The 26315-nt window shown below is 33.7% G+C and overlaps 1 protein-coding gene across 2 annotated transcripts in view; it reads left to right on the forward strand.

Moving 5' to 3' along the window:
- Nucleotides 1-26315, forward strand: part of TrpRS (Tryptophanyl-tRNA synthetase) — an 86788-nt gene that overhangs the window by 47252 nt on the left and 13221 nt on the right. The window contains exon 7 of one of the 2 annotated variants that reach the window (XM_069826847.1): nucleotides 5198-25560. The exons of the other annotated variant lie outside the window; for it this stretch is intronic. Coding sequence (XP_069682948.1) covers nucleotides 5198-5356 — 159 coding nt within the window. The 3' untranslated portion in view covers nucleotides 5357-25560. Of the gene's footprint in view, nucleotides 1-5197; nucleotides 25561-26315 lie in introns of those variants that run through there. 2 annotated transcript variants of the gene reach the window in all.

Raw genomic sequence — 26315 nt, forward strand, 5'->3', positions numbered from 1 at the left:
CTTTTTCTTTTTTAATCTAGATTAAAATTGCAAGTTTCTTGTTTATGTTAGTTAATTAGTTAGGATAGAATTAATTATGATACTTAATCACTCATTTAAAGTTTGTGTGACTGCAACCTGTGTATATTTTTGCGTGGCTTTACTTTGTTTATAGTGTTTTTTCTCTCTCTCTTTATTTCTTGTGTAGCTTTACTTTGTATATAGTGTTTTTTTTTTCTGTTTATTTCTATTATTGCATTTGTATTCCTGGTGTTGTGGAAGAGAAGGCCTGATGGCCTTAACTACACCAGAATAAATAAATAAATACTAAATAAATGTTAAAGCATAGACGATTTTAAACTGCAATTCCCTTGAGAACACTTCCTTAAAATTCAACAAAAATTGATAATACAGTAAAACACTTAATTTAAACATTATTATGGGGGCCTGAAGAAAAAAATGCATAAGTGAGAAAAACGTATAACTGAAATGATATCTTAAAACATCGGTAATAACATTTAAAGACTATACGGAGAGGACAAGTTAAGTCAGTTTAGTAAATTTTCACAAGAGGAATTTATAACATCACCCTATCTTTGAGTCTATAATACAGAACTCAAATTTATAACACATATTCTTGAAGAATTACATTTAAAACTCTCAATCCAGAAAGTAAAGGGCTGAAGATTGTTTGAGATAAGCATGGACAGCTTCGAATTTCCACGAATTTCAAAGTGAGCTGCATCTTAACAGTGAACACATGATGTATTTTCATGGCAAACCTCATTTTGAGTAAAATTTATTTAGAACATATAAATGGCGTTTCGTATCTCCTGGAGTTTAAAATATGGTTGTATAAGTGTAAAAGAACTTATAAACGAAAAATGTATAATAGAAATAAATTAACATGGAAAGTACGTATTTTTACAGGGACTTCGGATAAAAAACCTGTAAGTGTGAAAAACGTGTGAAATATACAGGATGAGTAAAAAGTATGGAACAATGTTTGTATCTTTCTTATTTCTAATTTTATGAAGAAACTATTTATACAAAAGCTGTAAGATATCAAAGAAGGAATATTTTTAACATATTTTCAAATACTATGTTTTTCATTTATAAAGAGTGTGCCAATGAGTCTGTTTTTTAATTGGCACCATGTATTTATTTTCCCACTTTTGGATTCTTTAGGTCTCAGTACATATAGAATCATATTTTTTTCGCCATTTATAAACTATTGTTTTGTAAAAATTACCTCTTTTGGTGACATGTATGTGTACTGAAAAAGGGAAATTTTAATGCTTCAGTACATCCATTTGAGGAGGCTTTGGATTAAACAATTGCAGACAAAAGCTAATAGAAACAAGTGAATAAAGCTCATATAAACAACTGAATAACAATGGTTATTTCATTCCAATATCTTCCTGAAAGTAATTAATCATGACACACCTTACAGAAAAACAACGAATTGAAATACTGATGATGATCGTCTATGGGGATAGGAGGAGGATTCAAGAAGAGGTTTGTGTCTTATTTAATGAAATGCATCGAGAAAGGAGTATTACTCATTCTACGGTATCTAAAATTTTAACGAAGTTCAATGAAACTGGAAGTGTTAAAAATAAGCCAAAGTCTGGAAGGCCAAAACAAATTACAGATGGTGAAAAAGCTCTTGATATTGCATTAGCAGCAGAAGATAGCCCACATTTATCGACTCACCAGCTTGCAGTTGACCATGAAGACAGTCAAATGACACCTATACAAGGTACATCTGCTGCAAGAACTGAGAGAAGATGACTTTCATAGCCGTACTCAGTTTGCTGAAACCCTCAATGACGTGCTCAACCAGATATTACCTTGTTTGTTTCTGTGATGAAGCTTTCTGTCTGAACGGTAATGTAAATCGTCCCCGTTGGATGATAGAACACCATACACAACATTCACAGAAAGTAAGTGTGTGGGCTGGTATAATTGATGCCAGATTTATAGGCCAATTTTTCATTGATGGCAACTTAATTCCGAACTGTATTTAAACCTTCTGCAGAATGAAATAATTCCAGCTTGTGGTACTTTATTCCCTGAAAAAGGAGGAGGAATTCAAGATGGCATGTTATTCCAGCAAGATGCACATTATGGAAGGGAGATGGTGAATTATTTAAATCAAGTATTTCCAGGAAGATGGATAGGCAGAAGAGGAAGTACTGAATGGCCTCCAAGATCCCCTGATCTGAACCCTTTAGATTTTTTCGTATGGAGATATTTGAAGTGGAGGCTCTACCAAGACTGGCGACGAGAGGCTGGAAGACTTAACAAAGAATTAGGAATGAAATGCAGCAGATCAGTCGAACAGTATTGCTGAGAACATTAAACAATTTCAAATACAGATTTATGCATTGTTTGGCAGTAAACGACATTTTGAGCACTTTTTGTGAACTGAAATAAACACATGATACAACACAACAATGCTAATTTTGGTTTTAATGGATTTTTTTCCATGTATTGTATTAGGTACTATTGCAGTTAAGTTTCAATGGTGCATATCCTACATTGTGTCTTTTTTTAATTATAAATTTAAATAATATTAATATTGTTATTCAGTTGTTTTTTATTATCTTTATTCACTTGTTTCCATTAGCTTTTCTCTGCAATTGTTTAATCCAAAGCCTCCTCAAATGGATGTACTGAAGCATTACAATTTCCCTTTGTTCAGTACACATGCATGTCATCAAAAGAGGTAATTTTTACAAAACAATAGTTTATAAATGGCGAAAAAAATATGATTCTGTATGTACTGAGACCTGAAGAATTAAAAAATGGGAAAATAAGTACATAGTGCCAATTAAAAAAACAGACTCATTGGCATACCCTTTATAAATGAAAAGCATAGTATTTGTAAACGTGTTCAAAATATTTTTCTTTGATACCCTACAACTTTTGTATAAATAGTTTCTTTATAAAATTAGAAATAAGAAAGTTACAAGCATTGTTCCATACTTTTTACTGACCTGTATAAAAGAAGTTTTATTGTATATGTGTTACATATATAGCAACCATTGCAGTAAGCCCATAAAGTTTTACTCTTTTTTGTGTTAGTGTCTTCCATAATTACTCTGTGGATGTTTGTTACTTTCTATTTATCTACATTTCTTGTTTATTTCTGACAATATCAATATCATTCCTGTTCACAGCTTCTTACAATAAAATATCTTTATCTGCATTGTTGTCCACACCTGTGGAGTAATGGCTAGTGCATCTGGCTGTGAAACCAGGTGGCCCGGTTCGATTCCCGGTCAGAGCAAGTTACCTGGTTGAGGTTTTTTCTGAGGTTTTCCCTCACCCCAATATGAGCAAATGCTGGGTAACTTTCGGTGCTGGACCCTGGGCTCATTTTACCGGCATTATCACCTTCATCTCATTCAGACACTAAATACCCTTACATAGATGTTGATAAAGTATCGTAAAATAACGTACTAAATCAATCTGTATTGTTTATTATATGGAGTGTTCGTTGAGTATACAGTATCGAGTCCAGTTACGGTTAATTCCAATACACAATGTATGTGATCCTTAGTCAACTCCTCGATCTTTAAACAATAAGGCAAGCTTAAAATGATCTATGGTAATATTGCGTCTTGACAGTTTGAGTTCCTACAAAGTTTATTAGTGATTCTTATAGTGGATCATCTCATGAGCTCCTCACTTATTCTAGGAATCGAAAAATCAAAGTGAAAAAGAAGTATGGCCAAGGAGAAACGAAATTGTGGTGAACCATATATAAGCCTGAATACAAAGGCAGTTTTTACAACAAGAGAGATCTCCTTGTCAGTGTAGGTGGTTTGTTGAAGTGGGAAGAGAAAAAAATGAGATATTTCTTTAAATTTTAGGCAACTGCAAACCAGTATTTGGATCATTTAAATCTTATATGATCATGATTTTTAGTAATTTTGTTTTTGTTCCAATTTCGTTCAAATTCTCATCTGGTGAAACAGCCCTTCTTCTGTTTCCTGTTTTGTCCAGCACCGAACTTACAAAACTTCTTTATAATTTACATCAGACAAATTTATCGCATATTTAAATCTGATTTATACTTAGCAAAAGTGTTCACTAATCACGTAATAAGACACTCTTTTCCATACTGTACTTCTTGTTTTAAAGCTTACTTCGACTTTGATAAGGCCCATTACATATTTGAAGAGATCTCGCTAGCAAGAAATGTGTTGCGAGAAAGAGGCAAAGAACCTTTCTCCACACACTTAGCAAATTCTAGTTATCACAGATCACACCTCACTATGATTATCTGTGCACTGCCTTCATGCAGAGAGCAATTTTCTGATTATAGTAATCACTCAGGGGAAATATTACAGGTTATGTATTTACGTATATTGTCCTACTTATATAACCTGTAAGTACATTGTCGTACTTCACAAATTATGTACGAACGATACTATGTTGAATCTGAGTATTCAGATGATGAGGAAATGGAGCTATATGAAATATTTTATTAATGAAAGGAAATAGTAGGCCTAAAATTAAAGCCAGAAATATCTGGAAATCACATTGTATCTCACGAAGATGAGGGCGAGTTTCGGACACTGATTTCGATTTGGTTGATGATACATTTAGGCGTTATTTCAGTTGAATATACCTCAGTTTTTTTGCCATTCATGATATGATAGAGGGTTTTTATAGTTTTCATCCCGTGTATTATATAAATAGGCCTACGGGTGACATCGTACAAGTTCGATAAGTTTCTGACTGCAATTATCAGCCATCTTTCATCATTGTCAATAAAATGTTTAAACCAATACAATTCATCGCCACCTGTGATATTACTTCATCTTTTTCTACATTCAATCGTCATAAAGAATATAAATATCAAACATCTTTGATAAATGTGTCAAGAAAATTTGCTGAGCTACCGATTTCAGCGAGAACCTCACTCAAGGTTTTTGCCTCGAACGAGAAACTCTTCCAGTGTGTGGACGTCTATTTGAATCCATGTTATCAGTCACTGACTTTTCTTGCAACACATTTCTCGCTAGTGAGATCTCTTCAAGTGTGTAACGGGCCTAATGTAGCTGATCACTCGAGTACTGGGAATCATGTATGGACTTTACCATACAGAGTTTCGTGAAGGAAATGGAAGCACTGTATGTATCTTAGTATGAAGAACGAGGAAATATGTTAATGTAGTTTATGTAATAATGCTTTCGTTTTTCAGAATTACACTAGTGGAGAACTACTTACTGGAGAACTAAAAAAGAAGTTAATAGATGTTCTGCAGCCCTTAATTGCTTCACATCAAGAACGACGAGCCAAAATTACAGATGAGACTTTACAAGCTTTCATGACACCTCGAAAGTTAAAATACACTTACTGATTATAAAACACTAGTAGAATTTCTATTCAGAAGCTTGGCTGTATTGTGTGTGTATAAAAATGTGCAACATGAAGAGAAGTCTCGTTTGGGATGGATGAATTTTAATAGTCATTTGTTTAAATAGGACATAAAATGTGATTGTTTATTTTTTGCTCTCTGGAAGTCTTTGAGGCTTGCTTCAATACCCTATGTTCAGCTATTGAAAAAAGGGAGAAAAGTTTATTTTAGATGTATTCAGGTGTAATTAGCACCAGTCCTTTTCTTCCTGAAAAAATACCGCGAGAAATTATTATAAAATTGTTTATGCTTTTATCCCATATGATATAACAGGTGTTTAAAAAGTTGTTCATAACAGGACCATTGTTGAAAGTTTGCAGGATTAACGATCATAACTCTGTTTATAAATCTAAGGTATTGTTCATGAAGTATTATTTATTGTTCTAAGTCCCACTTCGATAGGTAGCTGTATCAAGTCTTTTGTCCAATTTGACCAAATGTTCATGAGAGTTGGCTTCTCAAACATCATATTAACAACTGTCAGATTTCTAACGTGTCATTAAAATAACCGCACATCAACATTAATGAACAAATAAAATGACGATCTTTTGATTCATGTATAGAATACTTACGAAGGCCATGCACCTTTTATAAAACCAAAGATGGAGATTGAGAGTTGTCCCCAATAGTCTTAGGGTTACCATGCTGGTCATTGGATCCAAGGTTTGTGAGTTCAAACCCAGTCAGTAGTGAAGGATTTTAAATGGTGATAAATTCATTAGCATGTCTGACTCCAGCAGGCAAGTAAAATTGTGGATCTTCGTTGTAGATTGATACAATACATTAAAGACCCCTGTCCATGATAGAGAGTCCCAAACAAAATTTGTTGCCATTTCTTGCCTACATTGAATTTTGATGCTGAATAACTTCTGCAGTTGAAAGTGTTATTAAATAAAATGCTAATGCTGTTGCTACTTATGCTACTACCATTACTGCTATACTGTACTACTACTACTACTACTACTACTACTACTACTACTACTACTACTACTACTACTACTACTACTACTACTACTACTGCTGCTAATGCTGCTGCTGCTGCTGCTGCTACCACCACAGCTACTATTACTACCAGTACTACTGCTACTACTACTAATTCTAGCTACTGGTATAGCTCAAGCAGTAAGCAAGTTTGCCTGTTTATCCAGGGCACACTGGGACACAGGTTCGATTCCCGCTTGGGCTGATTGCCTGTATGTTTTTTTTAGGCTTACCCCCACTGTAAGGCGAATCTTGGGTAATATCATCGCGAATTCTTGGACTTGTCTCACCACATATCATGTCACCAATAATTCCATCAATACTAAATAATCTAGTAATTGATACCTACTATTGCTGCTGCTGCTGCTGCTGCTACTGCTGCTGCTACTGCTGCTGCTGCTGCTGCCACCACCACTACTACTACACCTACAATTACATAATCAGTTGTACTAAGGGTCTGCATATCCTACACATTTGTTGAAAATCAGAACTTCGTTCTTGATAGGAATGTAATTGTGAAAATAAACATGATGGAAAAAGAATATAGAAAGAAAAGGGGGATTTATTTTTGTCCCTAAAAAGAAAGCATTATTAAATTTGACCAGCCTCATGGTCTAGTGGTCAGAGCTTCTGGCTATAGTTCATGAGGTCCCGGGTTCGATTCCCGGTTAGAGCACAGGAATTTTTCCTTAAAGGGGATTATTCCTGTGTTCGTCCATGGTCTGGAATTTAGGTTAAGTTTAGATTTAAGACCTCTCCTGGCACCACATTATCATAATCATCCTATCACATCATCGGGGTAATGTAACTCCACCTTCCAGGTGCCCCAACCTCAGAAGTGGGTTACAACTAAGCCACTGCCAGGAGAGAAGACCAGAAATGTCGAAAAGACAACCTGGTGGCATTGGATAAAAAAAAAAAAATTGTTCGAAATTTGTAGAGACAACCTAAATGAAATAACCGATACAGATGCAGAAATATTGTAAAAACAAAATAAAGATGTTGTGTGAAATCTTAAAATGTCAATAGCAGTACTGTGAAAGTGAAAGTATGCAAACTTTACACTTCAGTGCCATCTTGTACATTTTACTCTTCTGTCCTATCTGCTACTCCATTATGCAAGAAGTGAGACTGACCAGGAATTATGTTCTTTTTACATAAATCCAGCAAATTTTTCAGCCTTTCCTCTTGGATTTTGATGAATCCATTATACTTGTGCTTCAGATCAATGTTACTGGAAGGAAATCTCCGAGACATTCTCCTTTGCACTTTGGATTTTAAAAAATCTTCTTTAGAAGAATCATATTTGAAATGTAGCCAATATGCGCCTTGTCTTCAGATCAGTACTGAAACCAAATTATGTCAAGCCACTTTACAATATTTCCTTTCTTAACTTTCTTCTTTCAATCAATGACTGCTGCAATTCTTTAAAATGTTATATATCATTTTGCTCTATTTTAAAATATCCCTCATTTCTCAAGAAAAACAAAAACTGAATAGACTACAGTGGACTATAGTGGACTTTGTGTTGTCAGCAAACAGCTGGATACATTAAGAAGATTGATTGATTGATTGATTGATTGATTGATTGATTGATTGATTGATTGATTGATTGATTGATTGATTGATCGATCGATTGATTTTACTCTATTTAAGTGATATTCTTCTTTTACTGCATTTAATTCCAACAATACAATTTGCATAACAAGGTCAGAATACGAAGAGATGGGAAGACCACCATGTATCCACAGTTTTTCTAGCTTCCAGAATCCAACAACTTTATTAACTTTTTCAGTTTTCTTCCAAGGCACCTGCTTCAGGTTCAGCATCATTCAGATTAATTGCTAAGGTATCTCGATCTGTGTCCTTCAGTTTACCAGTTCTATAACCTTGTCGGATTTTCATCACTGGGACAAAAGAAAATTAAATCATGGAAGAAGTTCAAATAATTGAAGTTTATTCCAGACTTTTCTAAATTTCCCAGGCCAAGAAGTAAATTTCAGGCATATTCCAGGTTTTCGAGGTTTGTAGACACCCTGATATATGTTCAAGCTGCTTGAGTCAGTGTAGGCATGAACTTAATAACATTTCATTTGTGAATGTCCTAATTAAAGAAATAATGCGTGATCAGTTTTTGAAATATTAATACATGTACTATATAGAGCAACATATGTACATGAAATTATAACATTCTGGTTTTGTCCTCTGCATGTGTCTGATATCTAAACATTTTTTTCCATTTTACTGTTTTTCCAAAAGTGCATAAAGGCATGTGGCTGCTACCTCTGCTGCTCTTTCTGCCATGCCTTCATGTCACATGAAGTTTTCTGCGAATTTTGTCGTTACATTATACACTATCAAATTGTATACTGCCAGTATGCATTTAAAAAATGCAGATTTTGCCTTCCTTTTAGGGCAGTATCGTACAGCTTTACTCATAAAAATGTAACCCCCCTCCCCCCAATCAGATGTTCTTTTTTGGTTTTTAATCATCTTCTAGTTGACATGCTTTCCACTTTCTCGCTAAATGAATCTGATGACTTTTCTGTATGATGTTGAATACTAACCTGGTGATCCTAGCTTCTGAATTTAGATCTGCCAATTCTCTAAATTGAAAGCCTTATTCAGAAGAAATGGCCATTCTCCGCAGCTTGATCTACTATGAGACTTCGCGAAACCCATTTTGACAGGCTTTTGAATATCCAAGAGCCTCAGTTATTGGACAGACACTTTCAATGCTTACCGATAACTGTAAGGCTATTTGTCGTGTTGTGATGGCACTGATCCACATGAATAATGACATCCACGCAATTCATCGTGTTTAGATTGTTGGCTATGGCAGGGCATCCAGCACACAGCAGATCTCGGAGCTTGGTTTCTGCACTCCCTGATGCCCGAACTCTCTGAGCTCACCCAACAGTGCTCCTATCAACTGCATGACTACCATATACTGCACACAAACGTTTATGAATGTTCACCACACTTTCATTTTCGAGAACCAAAAATACAAGTACTGCTCATTGCTTGTAATGGGAGTCTGCAACAGATGCCATTTTAACAGTTCATTACAGCTCTACCATCTGTCGGAACTTGGAACTCAGTACAAGCATGGGAGAAACACCAGATTTCAAGCCCTCAAATATTTACTTTTTTTTAACTACCCTCTTACAAGTATGCAACTAAACAAATTAATTCTTATAGTGATACAACAATAAAAATAAAACAAACCAGATGCAACAATGCTTGTTTCACAATCTACCAATATTATTTTCTTTTTAAAATGTTCAGAATATCAAATTTAACTGCAATAAATAAAATTTGTTTAGTGTTGTCTACACGTAAAGTTATTTGTGATATGGAAACAGGATAATTGCAAAAATTCAAAATTTACTTTCGCACTTATATAGAAGATAAAAATATTTTTAATGCAAAAATTATCCTATTACTTCAACATTTAACAGAGATAGTATGGGATTCTGAATTTAATCGTGGAAAGAAGGCCAGGTTTTGAGAAAGAAACAAAGTTTAACCAAAATAATTTAACTTCTGTTATAATTATTGCTTGATGAGATAATAAAAAAACACAAAAACTTAATTTTGATTACATTTAGTGTGGAAAATCAGCCATTATAGCTGGCTTCAAATTTGCCTTTGCCTTTCTCTAATAGACACAACAGACATAGGTTCTGGTTGATTCCCAACAGAGCCATGTTTCTGATCCTGCAGCACAATCTGGACAGAGTAAATCTTTAGTTTCTTCTTTACAGCATGGTCTAATGTCAAAAGGGTACCTTTTTTTTTTGGAGGGGGGGTAAGACCAAATGGTAGAATCATTTTCACTGTGAAATATTCTATGACTTTCCACTTTCATTTTTGATAAAAATCAAAATGGCAGTATTTTGTTATCTTCGGAAATGTCATGTCTTTTTTTTTTTTTTGTGAAAAACTTTTGCCAGTGTCGCATGTGGTCACTACATCTTCACCTTTCTCATTTCCTGTTGACCCAGCCGAATTAACCTTTGAGTTAGCCAAATGCCCAATCACATGAGAACTGTGTATGGCCTACTGGAAAGAAAGACAACATTTTTTTTCGTGCATACTCTCCATGCAACATAGCCTAAAATTAAAATAATTCTCCAATGAAGTAACACCTGAAAGGTCGCCTGCGCCTTCATAATCTATATCTGACTCTGTTTCATTCTTAGACTGTTCAGTTGACAACTCTCTACTTCCGCAATTAGTAGAATAATCTTCAAAAGCTTTATAATAATATAGCATCATTTTTATTATAATTGTTAATAAATTGTTGGAAGTAAATAGTTATAGAGTGATAATATAGTAAAAGCTCTGTTAACCGAAATAAAGTGGGCTGGCCCCATTTTGGATAAGTAAAATTTCGGATAATAACGGTATATCCTTTTTTTTTTTAGATTAAAGGGTTAGAAACTGACTCATAAGTTGTGTACATGAAATCATCTCATATATTCTAAAAAAATTGATACAATGCATACAGTACGTACAGTATTACCAAATCTAAATATTGATTCTTCACTCTTTCTTTTAAGAAAACAACCGAAATTTTCTTTTGAGTTTTTGTTTGCATCTTTTTCTGGCACCAGTGTCTTGCCTGGCTATTGTTAGAGATGGGTTTAGCCAGATCTGTAAATGATAGGATTCACGCTTTTTTCTGACTTGCTTCTGACAATTTGTCTTCAGTACCACTTCTACTTTGCCCTTATATTTTCCCCATAAATTGTTGAAATTAAAAATAAATATAATATGAGTGTAACATACTACATATGTAGGCTAACTTTCGTATTTCATAAATACAGTATACGGTATAACTTCTTAATTTCCTTATAAAATCCAGTTACATGGCTTACACATTTCGGTTAAGCCAGTTTTTTATTGTAGACGTTCGATTAACAGAGGTTTTACTGTATTATTGTAAAAGGGACCTATTGTCATTGTTATTTGAATTGAATTCCATCAAATTATAAAGGACCTCTTGTTGCTAACATTTTTTTTTTTCATACCAAAGATAACATTCTGCTTATAGTAGAATTACATTTATTTGTCTGTTTCAACACTAGATAAGAGAGAAGTATTGTTTTTCAAATGCTTGGGAAATGGGACTTCTTGTCACTTTAATGTAAAATGTCCATAATGATATGAGGTTTCTTCCAGCAATGACATAGGGATGAACTCGATGCCGGATTTAGGTCTAAGCAACCTACGCAGTTGCCTAGGGTGACAATTTCCAGAGGGCGGCATATACTGTATATATTTTTTTAAGTTCGTTCTTGAATATCTTGTGGAAGTATATTGGTTTGTTATTGCATTGTCACGGCGAGAGTAAAAGGAAAGTATACAGCTGTATTATTATATTGTAATACTGGTATCACATTACTTACTTACTATAAAACTGCTTAAATTTAACTGCTTGTGTAAACAAGAATGAATTGCTGAAAATCAAATTGGATGTGTGTTTATTATTTATCGCTATGAATAGTAACCACATTACTGTTACATTTGCAATATAATCAAGATCGTCAACCATACTATTGAATCACTTTTAAGCATGTGCATTATGTAATTCGATATGAAAGATTTATTCTGCAAAGAGTTGGAATTTATTTTTCAATTCACTTTATACTTCCTATCGAAGTAAGAAATGCTCGTAATAATTATACCACTAACAAAACCAATGCTTAAAAATAAACCACAGCCTCCTTTCTCAAATTAATTTTGTTTCAACAATGAATAAGTTTGATTGCCTCCTTGGTGTGTTGGTCAGCATGCTGGCTTCCGGATCTGGAGGTCCCAGGCTTGGCTCTCAGTGAATTTTTCTTGAATAAAAATTGCCTGGGTGTCTAGAGTCTGGAAATTTGTATGAATATGAGTGTGCTGAGTTAATATTAATTAGCCAATCTTCAAAAATATAATACTGTATATCAGGACTGTTGCTGGCAGTAACCTGAACACAAGTTTCAGCATCACATTGTTGACAAGTAACTCCATCAGTTAGCACAACCATAAAGCAGTAATAGATGCTATAGAGTTAACAACAAAAAAAGAGTAAGTTTGAATATATGTTTCTTTGCATTGAGTCTGATGTGCTTCATCAGATCGACTTTGATGATATCATCAATTCTTTCTCTGTGAAGAAAGTGCAAAGGAAATCTTTATAATTTATTCACAAGTAAGATGCATATATTTTTATTTTAGTTCTTTATTGTTTTCCAAATTGTTACATTTCATTTAAAACTAATTTAAACTAAACATGACCTATATAATAGCTGCTCATAAACTGTTTGTGGGAGTTGGGGGTGGGGGGGGGGCGTGTGGAGAGGGAAGGCAAATTTTAGCACTACCTAGGGGTGGCACTATACCTAAATCCGGCCCTCGAACTATTCAGTAATTTATAACCTGAACTTCGTTTTTCAGTTCTATAAAATTTACTTGAGCGACAAAAGGTCTCTTTCTCCTTTTCGCATCACATTTAATTAATGAGTAACTTACTTATTAGTGTCAAAGTATCGTAAGGTTAGATAATGTTTAGCTATAATGGCTGGAGGGATTATCGTGCTAACCACATGATACCTTCATTCTGGTTGGATGATCGTTCACCTCTGCTTCGGCATGTGAACATGAAGCCAGCAGTCAGCTGGTCAGTCTGGGACCTTCAAGGGCTGTAGCACCACGAATTATTATTATTATTATTATTATTATTATTATTATTATTATTATTATTATTATTATTATTATTATTATTATTAGATAATGTTTAACACTAGAGGAAAAAACTTAAAATTTATTGAACATATTGTTGTGCTATCTTCTATAAGAAACTATCTTAACTCATAAAGTCGATTTTTGGAGTTAGCATTGTTCAACATTGAAGTTTCGAATGGGAACAGAGGTATTAGTAGGACTATAGAAGTGGGACCTGAAAATAAGAAGGCAGAAATGAAATTAATGATATAAACTGAAAGTAGAACAGATTTAATAATTTATATAAAATTAATGGACGAATTTAAAAGGGGATATTGAAAGTCTGAAACCAGAGAAAATTCCGAAATAAATTCTAAAATATCAATTTGAAACTAGAAGAAATCTAGAATAACAATTAAAAAGATGGAATATAACAGTAATAGGCCACATTGCTTAATGTATGACGTAGTAATAATACTGAAACTGTCATGGATATGTTTAGACTACTCATTAAATATCCCTAACATTAATAAATTTTCACTGTCAGCTAATTAACAGTTTGGTAAAGGTTTTTCTTTTTACTGCCATGAGAAAATTTTGGTCATTCAGTCTTCAGTTATTGTAGACGATCCAGTCTCAAAATTTGTTTTCATGATGAAATCAATATCGTACTTTTTTTTTCCAATCAGAAAGTAGGAGAAGGTAAACTTCCTCTCCCCTCCCCCATTACTTGTCATTAATGGTTTGGAAGATCCATCATCCATTATTAGAAATATGTTGGTGATGGTTCATTTAATTGCTGTGTACAATAATAATATTTGTTTTTAAACAAAAGAAAAATTTGAACAAAATAATATTTTCAATAGACAAATTTGAAATTGAAATCCTTTGAGTAGAGGTACTAAACTGGCAGTCTTGTGTATAATTAATAGACATCGGATTTTTAGGCACTAAAAATTGCAGTTTTAGGCGCCTAAAATAAGCTCAAAATTTGTCAAATTAGGCTCTATTTTAATGAAAATAGGCATTTTAGGCACATCAAGGTATCATACTTATTTCTTTCACTGAAATTTTTAGTTATACACTAAAATACGCACAAAAAAGTATGTTTAAACATTAAAAAAGAATACTATATTATATTTATAAACAGAGCTGCACAAATTTAATATATTGAAACTAATGAAATTATGATTATTGATATCAAGATGACTCATTTTAAGTTATTGAAATTCAGTTCCATGCTCAGACTTTATTATAATTATCTGCACAGTACACCACCAGAATTTTTTCTAAATTCTCCACAGTTAACCTTTGCCTTTTGTCATTGAGAATCATTTTGAAAGCAGAAAAACTTCTTTCAACCGAAACTGATGTGAGAGGCGCAAATTTTAAATTAGGTACAATAGAAACATCAATACTTACTGGAACATTTACACTTTCCCCCGATATCACTCTTGATACTTTTTCCAACAATGAAAATCCTACATTCTTATTTAATACGTTGTCCCACTTATTTTTAACTTTTTTCCCAGTTTCGCCCAAAGCAGAATTTATGTTCACTTGAGCTTCCTTTACTATTGCTATTTGGCTACAAAGAGATTGTTTTTCACGTTCTAATTGTTCAATGCTTGCAGGTATGAAAGAAAAGTTTGATGTTATGTAGGCAATATCGTTTTTCACTCGTGAGTCATTCAGACAATCTTTCACTGTTTTCACACACGCTGCACTATCAGTTTCAGGTAATTTATCAATAACTGTGACCACTTCTTTAAAATACTTAGAATAATACGCCACTGACTGAATCCAGGTTCCCCATCGTGTAACAACCGGCTGAGGTGGGAGTGGGATATCTGGAAAGTTCTCTCTGAATATTGAAATCCTGGATGGGGCTTTACAAAAACATTTTTTTGTGTTAGAAATAAACGAATTGACAAGAGAAAATTCATTCCGGATTTTTTCAGAAACCCTGTGAAGGCCATGTGCTAGACAGGTTACATGCGTGAGGTTAGGATAAAATGTTTTAAGAAGTGGAGCTGCAGCAACCATGTATGAGGCAGCATCAGTACAAAACAACAGAACTTTAGAATCGTCTATATTACCTGAGTATAAAGACTGTAGGCCTTTATTTACGAAATAAGCAATGGCTTGGCTATTTACTTTCGAAAGTTCCTTAACACATACGAGGTGTGGAATCGAAGGTCCATCAGGACTAAGTTTTCCTACTACCATATTTGCTATATACCTATTCATAGGATCTGAGGTTTCATCCACAGAGACCCATATTTAAGAATCACCTATATCCTCCCAAATGGAAGCTAAAGTTTCATTGTATATTCTGTCTAAGTAATTTTTTCTTAGGGTCGACTCAGATGGGATATTTTGTTTGCAGTATTTTTGTCAAAACTGTCTTAAAACCGGATTTTCAATTGCATTCCAGGGAATGTTAGCAGCAACAAACGCTCTGGTTAAATCAGCATAGAAATTGCTGCTGAGATTGGATGAAGTAGGCTGTGTTAGTAAAGTTTGTTGCAGTTGATTTTTCTGCTGAGCTTTAGCCTTATGAGCCCCTCCTTGCACATGCTGCTTTAGGTGGCACTTCTTTTCTTGCGAAATCTAAAAATGTAAACTAAACTGAATTAAAATAAAATCCTAATTGTTGTATTGCCGTATTTCTATCACAAAGTTAGTGGGTTCGAACAATCAAAATTTTAATGACCTGCAAATACTTTAACTATCGGAATTTAAAAGGTTAAAGTGTAGTGGTCTTAAAAAGAATTATACCTCAGGATAGCTCAGTCAATGTATAAATATTATAGGCCTACTCATTAAAATTAATAGAATTTATATATTTCAACTATTGTTACATACCTGTTTGCTACAAATCTTGCAGAATATTATTTTTCCATCATAAGTGAATTCTGAATATTCTGTTAGCCATTGCCGGATCAATGTAGATTTTGCACTTATATTTTTCGGCATTATCGCGTTAAACTTCACAGGAAAACGTCCTACCGCTCAAAACTTCTCAACACAAATAAGGTGAGGGAAAGAGCAACTGTTAACGAGCATTCAAATGAACCGTTGTTATTGAGATTCAATTGGACAAAAATACAAAGTTCCACTTATTGTTGCATTTCCTGGTAGTGTTAACACTAGGAGGGCCATTCTTTTAAATATTTTGTAACGGTTTATCCTACTAATTCGCAGTTTTACGACTTTTCATAAATATTTCAAAAACACTCTTTCTCCAAAAATTGTGATTTTATGACACTCTGAAGGGCAGTACAGCTAATCGGTTTCAGACCGAAAACAGTCATTTTTATAGTATAGTATATCTCTGAATCGGTAGCAGCACATGTTGTGATTGTTGCCTGCTTCAAAACTAAGGTTGGTTCTTTGTCGGCATTTATGCCTCCAAACATGTTAAATTCGGTGAAATCTATTGCGAGTGTCGTGAGATTCAAAACATTTTGTTTCCTTTATCAATGGTTTCATGGCCGGTGTGAAGCAAACTTTCCACTTTTTAAATGCCTTAAATTTCGCAGTGAATGCATGTATAAATTATAAAAAGTAAGAGTAAAATGCGAAACTTTACAGTGAGTTAGGCATTTTTAGGCGAATATTAACAAATTAGGCTCTAATAACCGTTTTAGGGCATTTTAGGGCACTATAAAACTCTTTGAATACCTTTCAATTTCCATGAAACACAAATATTAATAATTATTTTTACTTTTCTCCTAAAGAAACAAAATAGGCATTTGCCCTAGAATCCGATGTCTGATAATTAAGTAAAGAGAAGTGTTATGGGATATGTTATAAAGTATTCTTCAAAACTAGATCAGTCATTTCTAGAATAATGGCAGGAGAAATAGAAGTGCCATGAGGAAACCTGCTCCAATATTATTTTTGTTACCTGGAAATTTTATTGGGACTTAAGCTTGGAATTGAAAACAGATCTCTGGTAGGGAAAACCAATGCTTTAGCCTTCTGGTTAACAATGCACCAAGCAGTCAATGTAAATGCAGGAATGAGATGCCCTGTGGCTATTGCGGATTGATTATTTTGTCTAATTGTTTTCATCACATTGCACATATATTTTTTTATCATATTTAAAATATTTTGTTAGTGCAACGGTTTTTATACATGTTCAGTAAAATAAAGGAGACATGAAATGTTCTTCTTTTGGAAAAGGTCAGACGACTGTAAATTCTTACAGATAAAATGTTTAAAAAAGAAAAGTAGTTGTATTGGTAATAGTGGGCAGTTAGTGGCGTTTATTTGTGGAAAGAAATTGAAATATAAGTGTTCATATTGTATATGAATTGAAACAAAAGCAGTACAGGATCCAAGAGCTCCCTCCACCAACTGACACTGCTACCTATCAAGTACTTATTCTTGTGGTAGTCTCATTCCACCATTATTTTTAGAGAGGTATTTCAAAATTTATGTTGATTATGCTATTGTACAGTTATTGTATTTTAAATCAAAAGAAATGGAAAAAAGTATTAAGTTAAATATGAAGAAGACCTAATGTTTACTGTTCTTATCTCTAAATACAAAATTAATTTAGTTTCTGCATCTAAACACACATAGTATGAGGAGCAACTCTTCAAAATGCATAGTGTCCGAGGAAAGTAAATTTTCAGGAGAAGTGAAAAATTGATTACTTAAGAAATATTTATTGCATTTTTTTCAAATTCACAAACACGAATAAGGACGAGATCCTAAAAGAGGACATACTTTTGAAAATTGAAAAAAATTATTATGTGTCTTATTAGAAAAGCTTTTATGATGGACTAAATGCACTTCGTTTTGTCTTAATGGACAAAATTCTAGTTGATTAGTCAATTTTGGACATTATGCATTTTGTCAATAATTTATTAACATTAAAATGATACCTCAAATGAAACAGATTTTAATAATGAATGTATTATTTAAACACATTTGCATTATAACTTAATTGTAATCAAATCCTTATAAAATAATACTGTATGACAAAGGTAGTTATGTGAGCAAGAAAAATTATTTATAATATTTTCCCAAGAATAGATTCCTCATCTAAACAGTCACAAGCAACATCTTCTTTGTCACCTAGGTGAATACAAGGAAGGTGGAGGCTATTTTTGAAGAACTTCAGTTCTTCATTTTACTTCCAGTTTTCTCCAAACCTGTGTGTTGGCAATTTTTCCAAGTCATCCACATGTCGAAGCAGAGGTGGACGATCATCCAACCAGAATGGAGGTATCGTGTGGTTAGCACGATGATCCCCCCAGCCATTATAGCTGGCTTTCGCATCTGGATTTCGCTACCTATCGTAGCTTCCCAAGTGCATCACAATGCTGGGTGGGCACCGGTCCCATACACTGGCCGAAATTTCATGAGGAAATTTCTTCCCTCATGAGGACTCGAACCAGCGTGCATTCCGTAACATGAGTCCTAGGCAGGATGCCTTAAACCACGACGCCACGGCACGGGACATGGTCTTACTACCTACCATTAATTTCTTCAACTGAATCCCTTTTACCTCACTGATTCCATTAATAGGTTTCAGGTTGTTGCTTAGTTCTTTGTAATTACATATATCCCAATCTTTTCCTAACACACTCGTTTCATCCACCTTCATGTAAGTTTTCTGGGATTTTTCGGAGCTTCTTTTCCACACTGTCAAAGACACGATCAGGTGGTAAAAATGAGTGTCCTCGAACTGGGAAACAAAGATGTACTTCAGTCACATGTTGTGAGGATTCCTTGAGTAGCCAGAAAGCCATGGCATGTATTGTGTTTATTTTTATTCTGGCCAGCGCATCCATCGGCAAAAATATTTTAGACTAGTTATTGAGTACCAATGTCTATCTTATTTAAGAAATTGGTGATGGCTGAAGAAACTTCCTCTGCCCCTCTGCCTGCTTGCATTTCATTCCATAAGTAAAATATGGGCTCTGTGGTTTCTATATTTGTTACACACAAACTGTAACGATCTATTTGTCTGGCATAATATGCCTCTTCAATGTTTAATTTGGGCAATAGTTGAAACTGTTGCAAATCAAATGTCGATGTCTTGCTATTATTAGGATTAAGCCTCATTAAATTGTGAAAGGCTTTTACCTTCAATCTGTATGATCCAAGTTCAATCATTATCTTATTCTTTTTACTCATGTCTGTGGCAATATTAATTTCATGGCGCATCCTAAGGCAGAAACTAAACTGCACTTATCAACTGTTGGTGTTCTAAAACCCAGATTGAATTTTGAAGATCTTAGCAAAAAAAGTTTTTTTTTTTTTTTTTTACTTGCAAATCAGATGTAACTGAATTGTTATATATTTTTTCAGCAATTTGTTGATACTCAGTTTACATGGTAAATACTGTAAAGACGTTTACTTTTATTTGTGGAATATTGACTCTCTTGTTTTGACAGTGAAAAGTACAGAAACTTCCACCAAATAACTTTACTTTACACTGAGAATGAAAAATATCTCGGTAATGCATATAAATGAAAACAAAAATTATTAATTAAAGTCAATACTAACATTGTTGTATGATTCCATTCATTGTTTGAATTTATATTCTAGTCTAACATGGTTCCCACATTATTTCGTGTTGGAAGGAAAACATTAGGAAGGAGAGATGGACAAAATTCTATTCGATGCATTTACACTAGAGGACAAAATGCTATTCGGTCTATCCACTACATTTCGAAGCTCTATTAGAAAGTGTTAAAATGCGTTTTGTTGAAATCTGAATCCAGGAGCATGTAGGCCATGTTGAAACTACACGATTTCATATCAAACTCAATTTTGTCCATGGGTGGACATTATGTATTTTGAAGAGTTGCTTCTCATATATACACCATTATCCTATCTTACATTTGGAATGTAATACTTTTTGCATTTCATGAAGTTGTGATGCAGGTATTTACAAAATGGTATGAAACCTAAATGGTTTATTTTAGGACTAAGTTTAATAAAGATATATGGTAGCTTAAGACGAGTATCTGCCTAGCAGAATGTAACAATATTTATCCCACTTAACTGAGTTACATTTAGTTAAGTGGGATAAATATTGTTAAATAGGTAGAAAATATTAGGTTGATGCATAAATTCGTAATATTTTTCATTAAATTCGAAATTATTTATTTTACACGAAATACGTAAACTAATCTTTATCTTCTTCTGCATTGTTCGTGATTGTCTCCCATTGTTCTGGCAGTTTTGCGATTCCATACCTGAAGAAATGCAGTGGTTTGGAGCTAAAGAAATCATCAGCCAGTTTTGAAGAGCATCTTCTTTATTCATCGGAGATATTTAGATAAGCAGTAAAGATATGCTCAGTAGTCTTCATTGTAACACAAAATGGATACAATTAAACTATAAGTTGATAGCATTGTGAATAAACGAAAATCTGATGGAATATATTAAGACATTAGGGTGGATGTGGAATTATAGATCGCGCCAGGGATTTTGGCAGATGGATTTTCTTAATGTGAACTGGAGAGCGAGTCTTCACCGCTGCAAGATCGGCTGTTATCTCTGTCGCAGTGGAATGGGTAGGACATAAGAGTAAACATGCACGCCCGAGTATTCTATTGAACTGTGCACAGTCACCTCCAAAAACTAAACAAATATTACAGTAGTCTATATGTGTCTTTGGTATTCCCAAGAAACTTGTTCGATTAATTAAAATGTGTCTCAGTGAAACTTACAGCAGAGTCCGTATAGGCCAGTTTCTATCTGATGCTTTTCGAATTCACTGCGGGCTAAAGCAAGGAGATGCACTATCACCTTTACTTTTTAACTTCGCCTTAGAATATGCCATTAGGGAAGTTCAGGATAACAGAGAGGGTTTGGAATTGAACGGGTTACATCAGCTTCTTGTCTATGCAGATAACGTGAATATGTTAGGAAAAACTCCACAAACGATTAGGGAAAACACGGAAATTTTACTTGAAGCAAATAAAGCGATAGGTTTGGTAGTAAATCCCAAAAAGACAAAGTATATGATTATGTCTCGTGACCAGAATATTGTACGAAATGGAAATATAATCTGTTTTATATATATGTAAGTTATATGGAAATATGTTAATCCTTAGTCAATAGATAAGACTGAGTTTTACGAAATACGAACATACGAACATTAAGGGATGGAAAATGGGAGGCAGTAATGATCAAAATAATTATACCGATTTATTTTTTTTAACCAGCAGACGTGCAGCCTTTAAATTTAAAACAAAGATTCACTCATAAAATTGGGTTAGACTATTCATCTCATCTCTCAGAATTGTTTCTAAAATGTATAAGGAAAGAAAAAAAATTCAATTTCATGTAGGCTACTCCCTTGAAATAACTTTTTTTTTTTTTTTTTTTTTTTTTTTTTTTTTTTTTTTTTTTTTTTTTAACTTCCGAGTAGAGAGGAGAGGGAAAGAAGTCGACGATTTTAAAAATTCACTAAACTATATTTAACTAGAGACGTAGCATTTAAAATGAAGGTTACTCTCTACAATACTGGTTAAACATTCTTAGATTTTTTAAATACCATATCCTAAGGTACTGATGAAAAGGCAGAAGGGAGTGAGAAATCTCATATCATCCGATCTCGATGAAAGTCGATATCTGGGGATCTTGCGATCACAGAATACGAATAAGGTATTATTTAGTCCGACTTTGTCCCTAAAGTGGTGGAGTGGGACAAAATGGGTGAAAAATTAAATTAGATATCTTAGGGGTTTTCGAGACGAAAATTACGAATAATACAATTTGTGCGAATTCAATATGCCAGTTACAGTTCTATGAATTACATTTAAAAAAAATTAAACATCGGATATCGCACAGGTAACACAAGTACAGTATTTAAGGGTGTATGTAACACCTTTTGATAGTAGGCGTATACATTTAGTAAAATCCAAAGTGTAATTTCTACATATTCTGAATGAATGTTGTGCTGGAATTTAATATAGTCATCAGCCAATACCTCTAGATTAATAAACAACTTTTTAGAATCCATAAAATGTAGTATTTATTGTGAATGGTAATTATATTTTTCAATTGGTGCAATTTGTGCAGGGAAAATTGATTTAGCCTATATTTTGTAGGATTTCGAATATTTTAAAATGCTTTCTTCTCTGTTCTATTCACAATGTGAAGAAATTATTGCCCTTGTAATATCCATTACAATCCTATTTATTATACTCTTATATAAATCTAACTTCCGCAACATGCAATTTTACCCAATTAACCAAATTATATTTTGATTCTTAAGAAGAATCGTAATTTTATTAACTTGAATTGTCGCATCACCAGTAGATGATCCCTAGATTATTACTGGACAGATCTTGTATATTGATCTGGTAAGGGTAGGATTATATATGTGCAATGCAATGCTTTTTCCTTGTAATTAAGAATTAATTTAATTTAGAATGTAGGAGACGTATTGTAAAATCATTGCGAACGGAAGTCATTTACATTTATTAAAGGTATTCTTTGAGTAGGACTGTACCGTGGTGTGTTTCATAATAAGGATAATTGATATGAGCTGCTGTTATGAAAATATGAACGACTCAGAATGTTATCGCATCTCATTCTCGCAGCTTACACAAACAATATTGGCTCGCCTACTGGAAATGTCATCGAGGTCATCTGCCAAAATTGGTGCCTCCGACTATACCTCCCAACCAAGTTCCTGAATAACCATGTTTGAAATGTTAACAGTAGGTAGATAGGCAGTATCATGCTACAAAATCACTTGATGCAGTCTTCCCTGTCGTTTTTCTTGAATTGTGGCCTCAATGTGATTGCGTTGTTGGCATTAAAGTTCAGTGGTGATGGTTACATTCTTTGGAAGCAATTTCATAGTCAATGACGTCTTCTTTGTCTCACCAGATGCACAACATTAGCTTGCATGGATGGACACCAGCACAAGGGGTTGCTTTTTCATTAGGACTCAGCCATTTCTTTCTGTTGTTGATGTAAAGACATTATTTTTCGTCACCAGTAACAATCTGGGACAAAAACGATCGATGTTGTTGAGCTGAACTAATGTGACCATATTTTCTCAAGCTGAAAACGAGACACTTATGAACTGACCTCTTTTGAATTACTATTTGGACTATAAGTTAAAGCAAATAGAAAGACTATAAGCCCATTTATGTATTTATTATAAACATAAGGCAAGATTATTGCAATATTGAATACACAACTATTTACTGTAAAAATAACATACATTTTACATCATGTTACATAGTTACAAGACATATTTGTCTGAAGAATGGATTTTCTTCAGAGGTTTCTCATTTTGCGTCATATAATTGAAAAAATCAAAGCAATTGTGTTTTAGATTGACTTTTTTAAGCAACATTGCTTTCAGTATTTCAACTTTTGATTGTGTTGTTTCTGATGTCCATACTTTGTTCATGCTTGCAAAAACTTTCTCTACAGGTGCATAAGTACTTGGCAGTGATAACCCAAATTGTACAACCTTAGAAAAGTTACTGAATGGCAATTTTTGAGAAGAGAAATACTGAAACATTTATACCCATTCAGATGGGTTTCTTTTCCATCATAATTCCATTGAGTGATCTTGTCTGCAGTAGCAAATTGCTTAACATAAACAAATTCACTGAAAATTGCATTATCATCAACATTTGATTCACATACATCAAACATGTTAATACATGTTTACATGTTTAATTGTACGTATATATATATATTTCAACATCATTCCATTTTAGGATATTGTTAAGCAAGATCCATGTTATGATTTTCTTCAACCACGTGATAAGCCCAGGCTCCTTCAATTGCAGCCAAGTGCAGTTCACAGTCTGTTGCTGGAGTTAGCCAAAAAATGAAGTTATACTTCTGGATGATGTTGCCGCAATTTCTGCATTTTTATGTTTGTTTGGTTTTAGATGTTGTTCAATGTCGCTCTTCCCTCCATGAGACAAAGAAAAATCTGTGTTACAAATGGTGCAACAAACATCACAATCAGTCAGCGTTTTCTTTATGAACATGTACCTATGTAGAAAATAGGTATTTGTTGATCTGTACATAATTACTAGGAGTTGAATTGCATTAAATTCGCTATAATTTCTAAGTCATAAGACACTTATCTTTCTTACAACGCAGTAGTGAACATACATTTTCGTTTTGGCTTCTTTAATCTTGCATCACAGTACACTCCAACTGTTGTTGCTGAAAGAATGAATCTAAGTGGACTACAAGCAAGGGAAACAAATGCAGACAGGATAGCGATGTTGCTATGTTGGTTGTTGCTCGTAACTAATATTGTCACAGCTTCCTATATTCCCTCTTTACGGGTAACTCAGTTGGTAGAGCAGCTGGCTACGGACTGGAAGGTCCGGGGTTCGATCCCAGGTGGTGACAGGATTTTTTTCTCGTTGCCAAACTTTCAGAACGGCCCCGAGGTTCACTCAGCCTCCTATAAAATTGAGTACCGGGTCTTTCCTGGAGGTAAAAGGCGGTCAGAGCATGGTGCCGACCACACCACCTCATTCTAGTGCCGAGGTCATGGAAAGCATGGGGCTCTACCTCCATGCCCCCCAAGTGTCTTCATGGCATGTTACAGGGATACCTTTACCTTTTACTCTTAGCTTAGCTATTATGTGCATAAAAATAGTTACCTTGCCATAAACGGATTTCAGTATGTATAATAATTTAAAATATTACGTTAACGAAAATAGAGACTAAAATTAAATTTCATTTTCTAACAAAACAGAACAAAGAGACGTCACAACAAAATCTATCGGGACATCGGAACAACAGGTTGAAGAACAGTACTGTCCCATTCAAAATGGGACGTCTGGTCACTTTAGCTAAATGAGTATTCGCAAGCAAATAAGTGCCAATGGTAACATCGATTTTTGCTGTTTTTGTTCAAAATGTACCCATACACCCAATTTTTGTTAACTTTGACTAATTTCCGAGTTAATTGACGTGGATAATCATTCATACAGTCTTCATAAAAGTCAGATGGTCTTTCTGAACTTCGAGAATCATTCATGTCAAAATGGCCCTCCCTGAAACAAGAAAGCCATCCCTAATGGCGTTCTTCCTTGTAAATGGCACATGTGTCTGACGGCCTCTGATGTTTTTAATCCTCGATTAAACTCAAAAGGATATATCGGAAATGTTCGTTTTCTCTACTTGACATTCCAATTTTTTTAGCTCATAACACAAATTTCTTAAAAATTAAAAAATACAAGACATTCAGTTACACTGTATAAAGACCCATTTGCCATGGAAAACAAGAATGCTACGAACTTATGCATGAACCTGTTAATTCCATATAACAGATACAAGCTTGTAATTTATTTCAGTAGTTGTATAGATATTATGGTTGTAATTTTTGTTTGTTTGTGATATATTATTTATTTGTAAATATGATCAGTTCCATAATGTGTGTGATTGAGCATTATAATATTAAAGGGTGATGGTTCCTAATATTCAGTTTCTGTTATTCTCATAGCAGTGGTGGTTTTAGCTAGTATATACTTGGGTCATCCTAAAATGTGAAATGCTATTACAGAATGAAAATTTTCATGAAATGAAAGAAATGGAAATTACACTCAATCTCAAATTAATTCTTATTGTATTTGTCTTGGCTGGAGTGACACGTGTGATGAAAAACGTAACTGTGTGCAGTAATTTCTAATTTTGCATGAAATAATATTAGTCGCATTTTTATGTAAGTTGTATTAGTATTTTAAATAATGTAGGATAGATTATTATTTGAAAGATTTATCAATGGAATATATTGTTACACTTGTAGTTAAAAACTGTGATTGAAGAATATTGCTAATATTAATTGCCCATTCATAATTACTTTTTTCACAGCAAAGCCTGATAGTTATTATGAATTTATTTTATTCTCTAAATCTTGGGAAGAAAGCCATTTTTGTAAAATTATGGGAAATTAGGAGATTGACAAAATTTCACTTCGACAATGAGTATACCTCTTTTTGTAAAAGTATTGACAGAATTTTACATGATACTAATAACTGTAAAATATTATATTTTACAATATTAAAGAAGACGTTGATGTAATTTTTATATCTGATACATAGGCTTCTGCAAATAACGAAAGAGTCATTTCAATTATATATAATCAAAACATTTAACACTTTTAGCATGTTGAGGTTTGTAACTAGTCATTTATTACTTTTGTCTATTAATAATTTATTTTTTTTTTTTTTTACGT

The sequence above is a fragment of the Periplaneta americana genome, chromosome 1 (assembly GCF_040183065.1).
Source record: "Periplaneta americana isolate PAMFEO1 chromosome 1, P.americana_PAMFEO1_priV1, whole genome shotgun sequence".
Lineage (NCBI taxonomy): Eukaryota > Metazoa > Arthropoda > Insecta > Blattodea > Blattidae > Periplaneta > Periplaneta americana.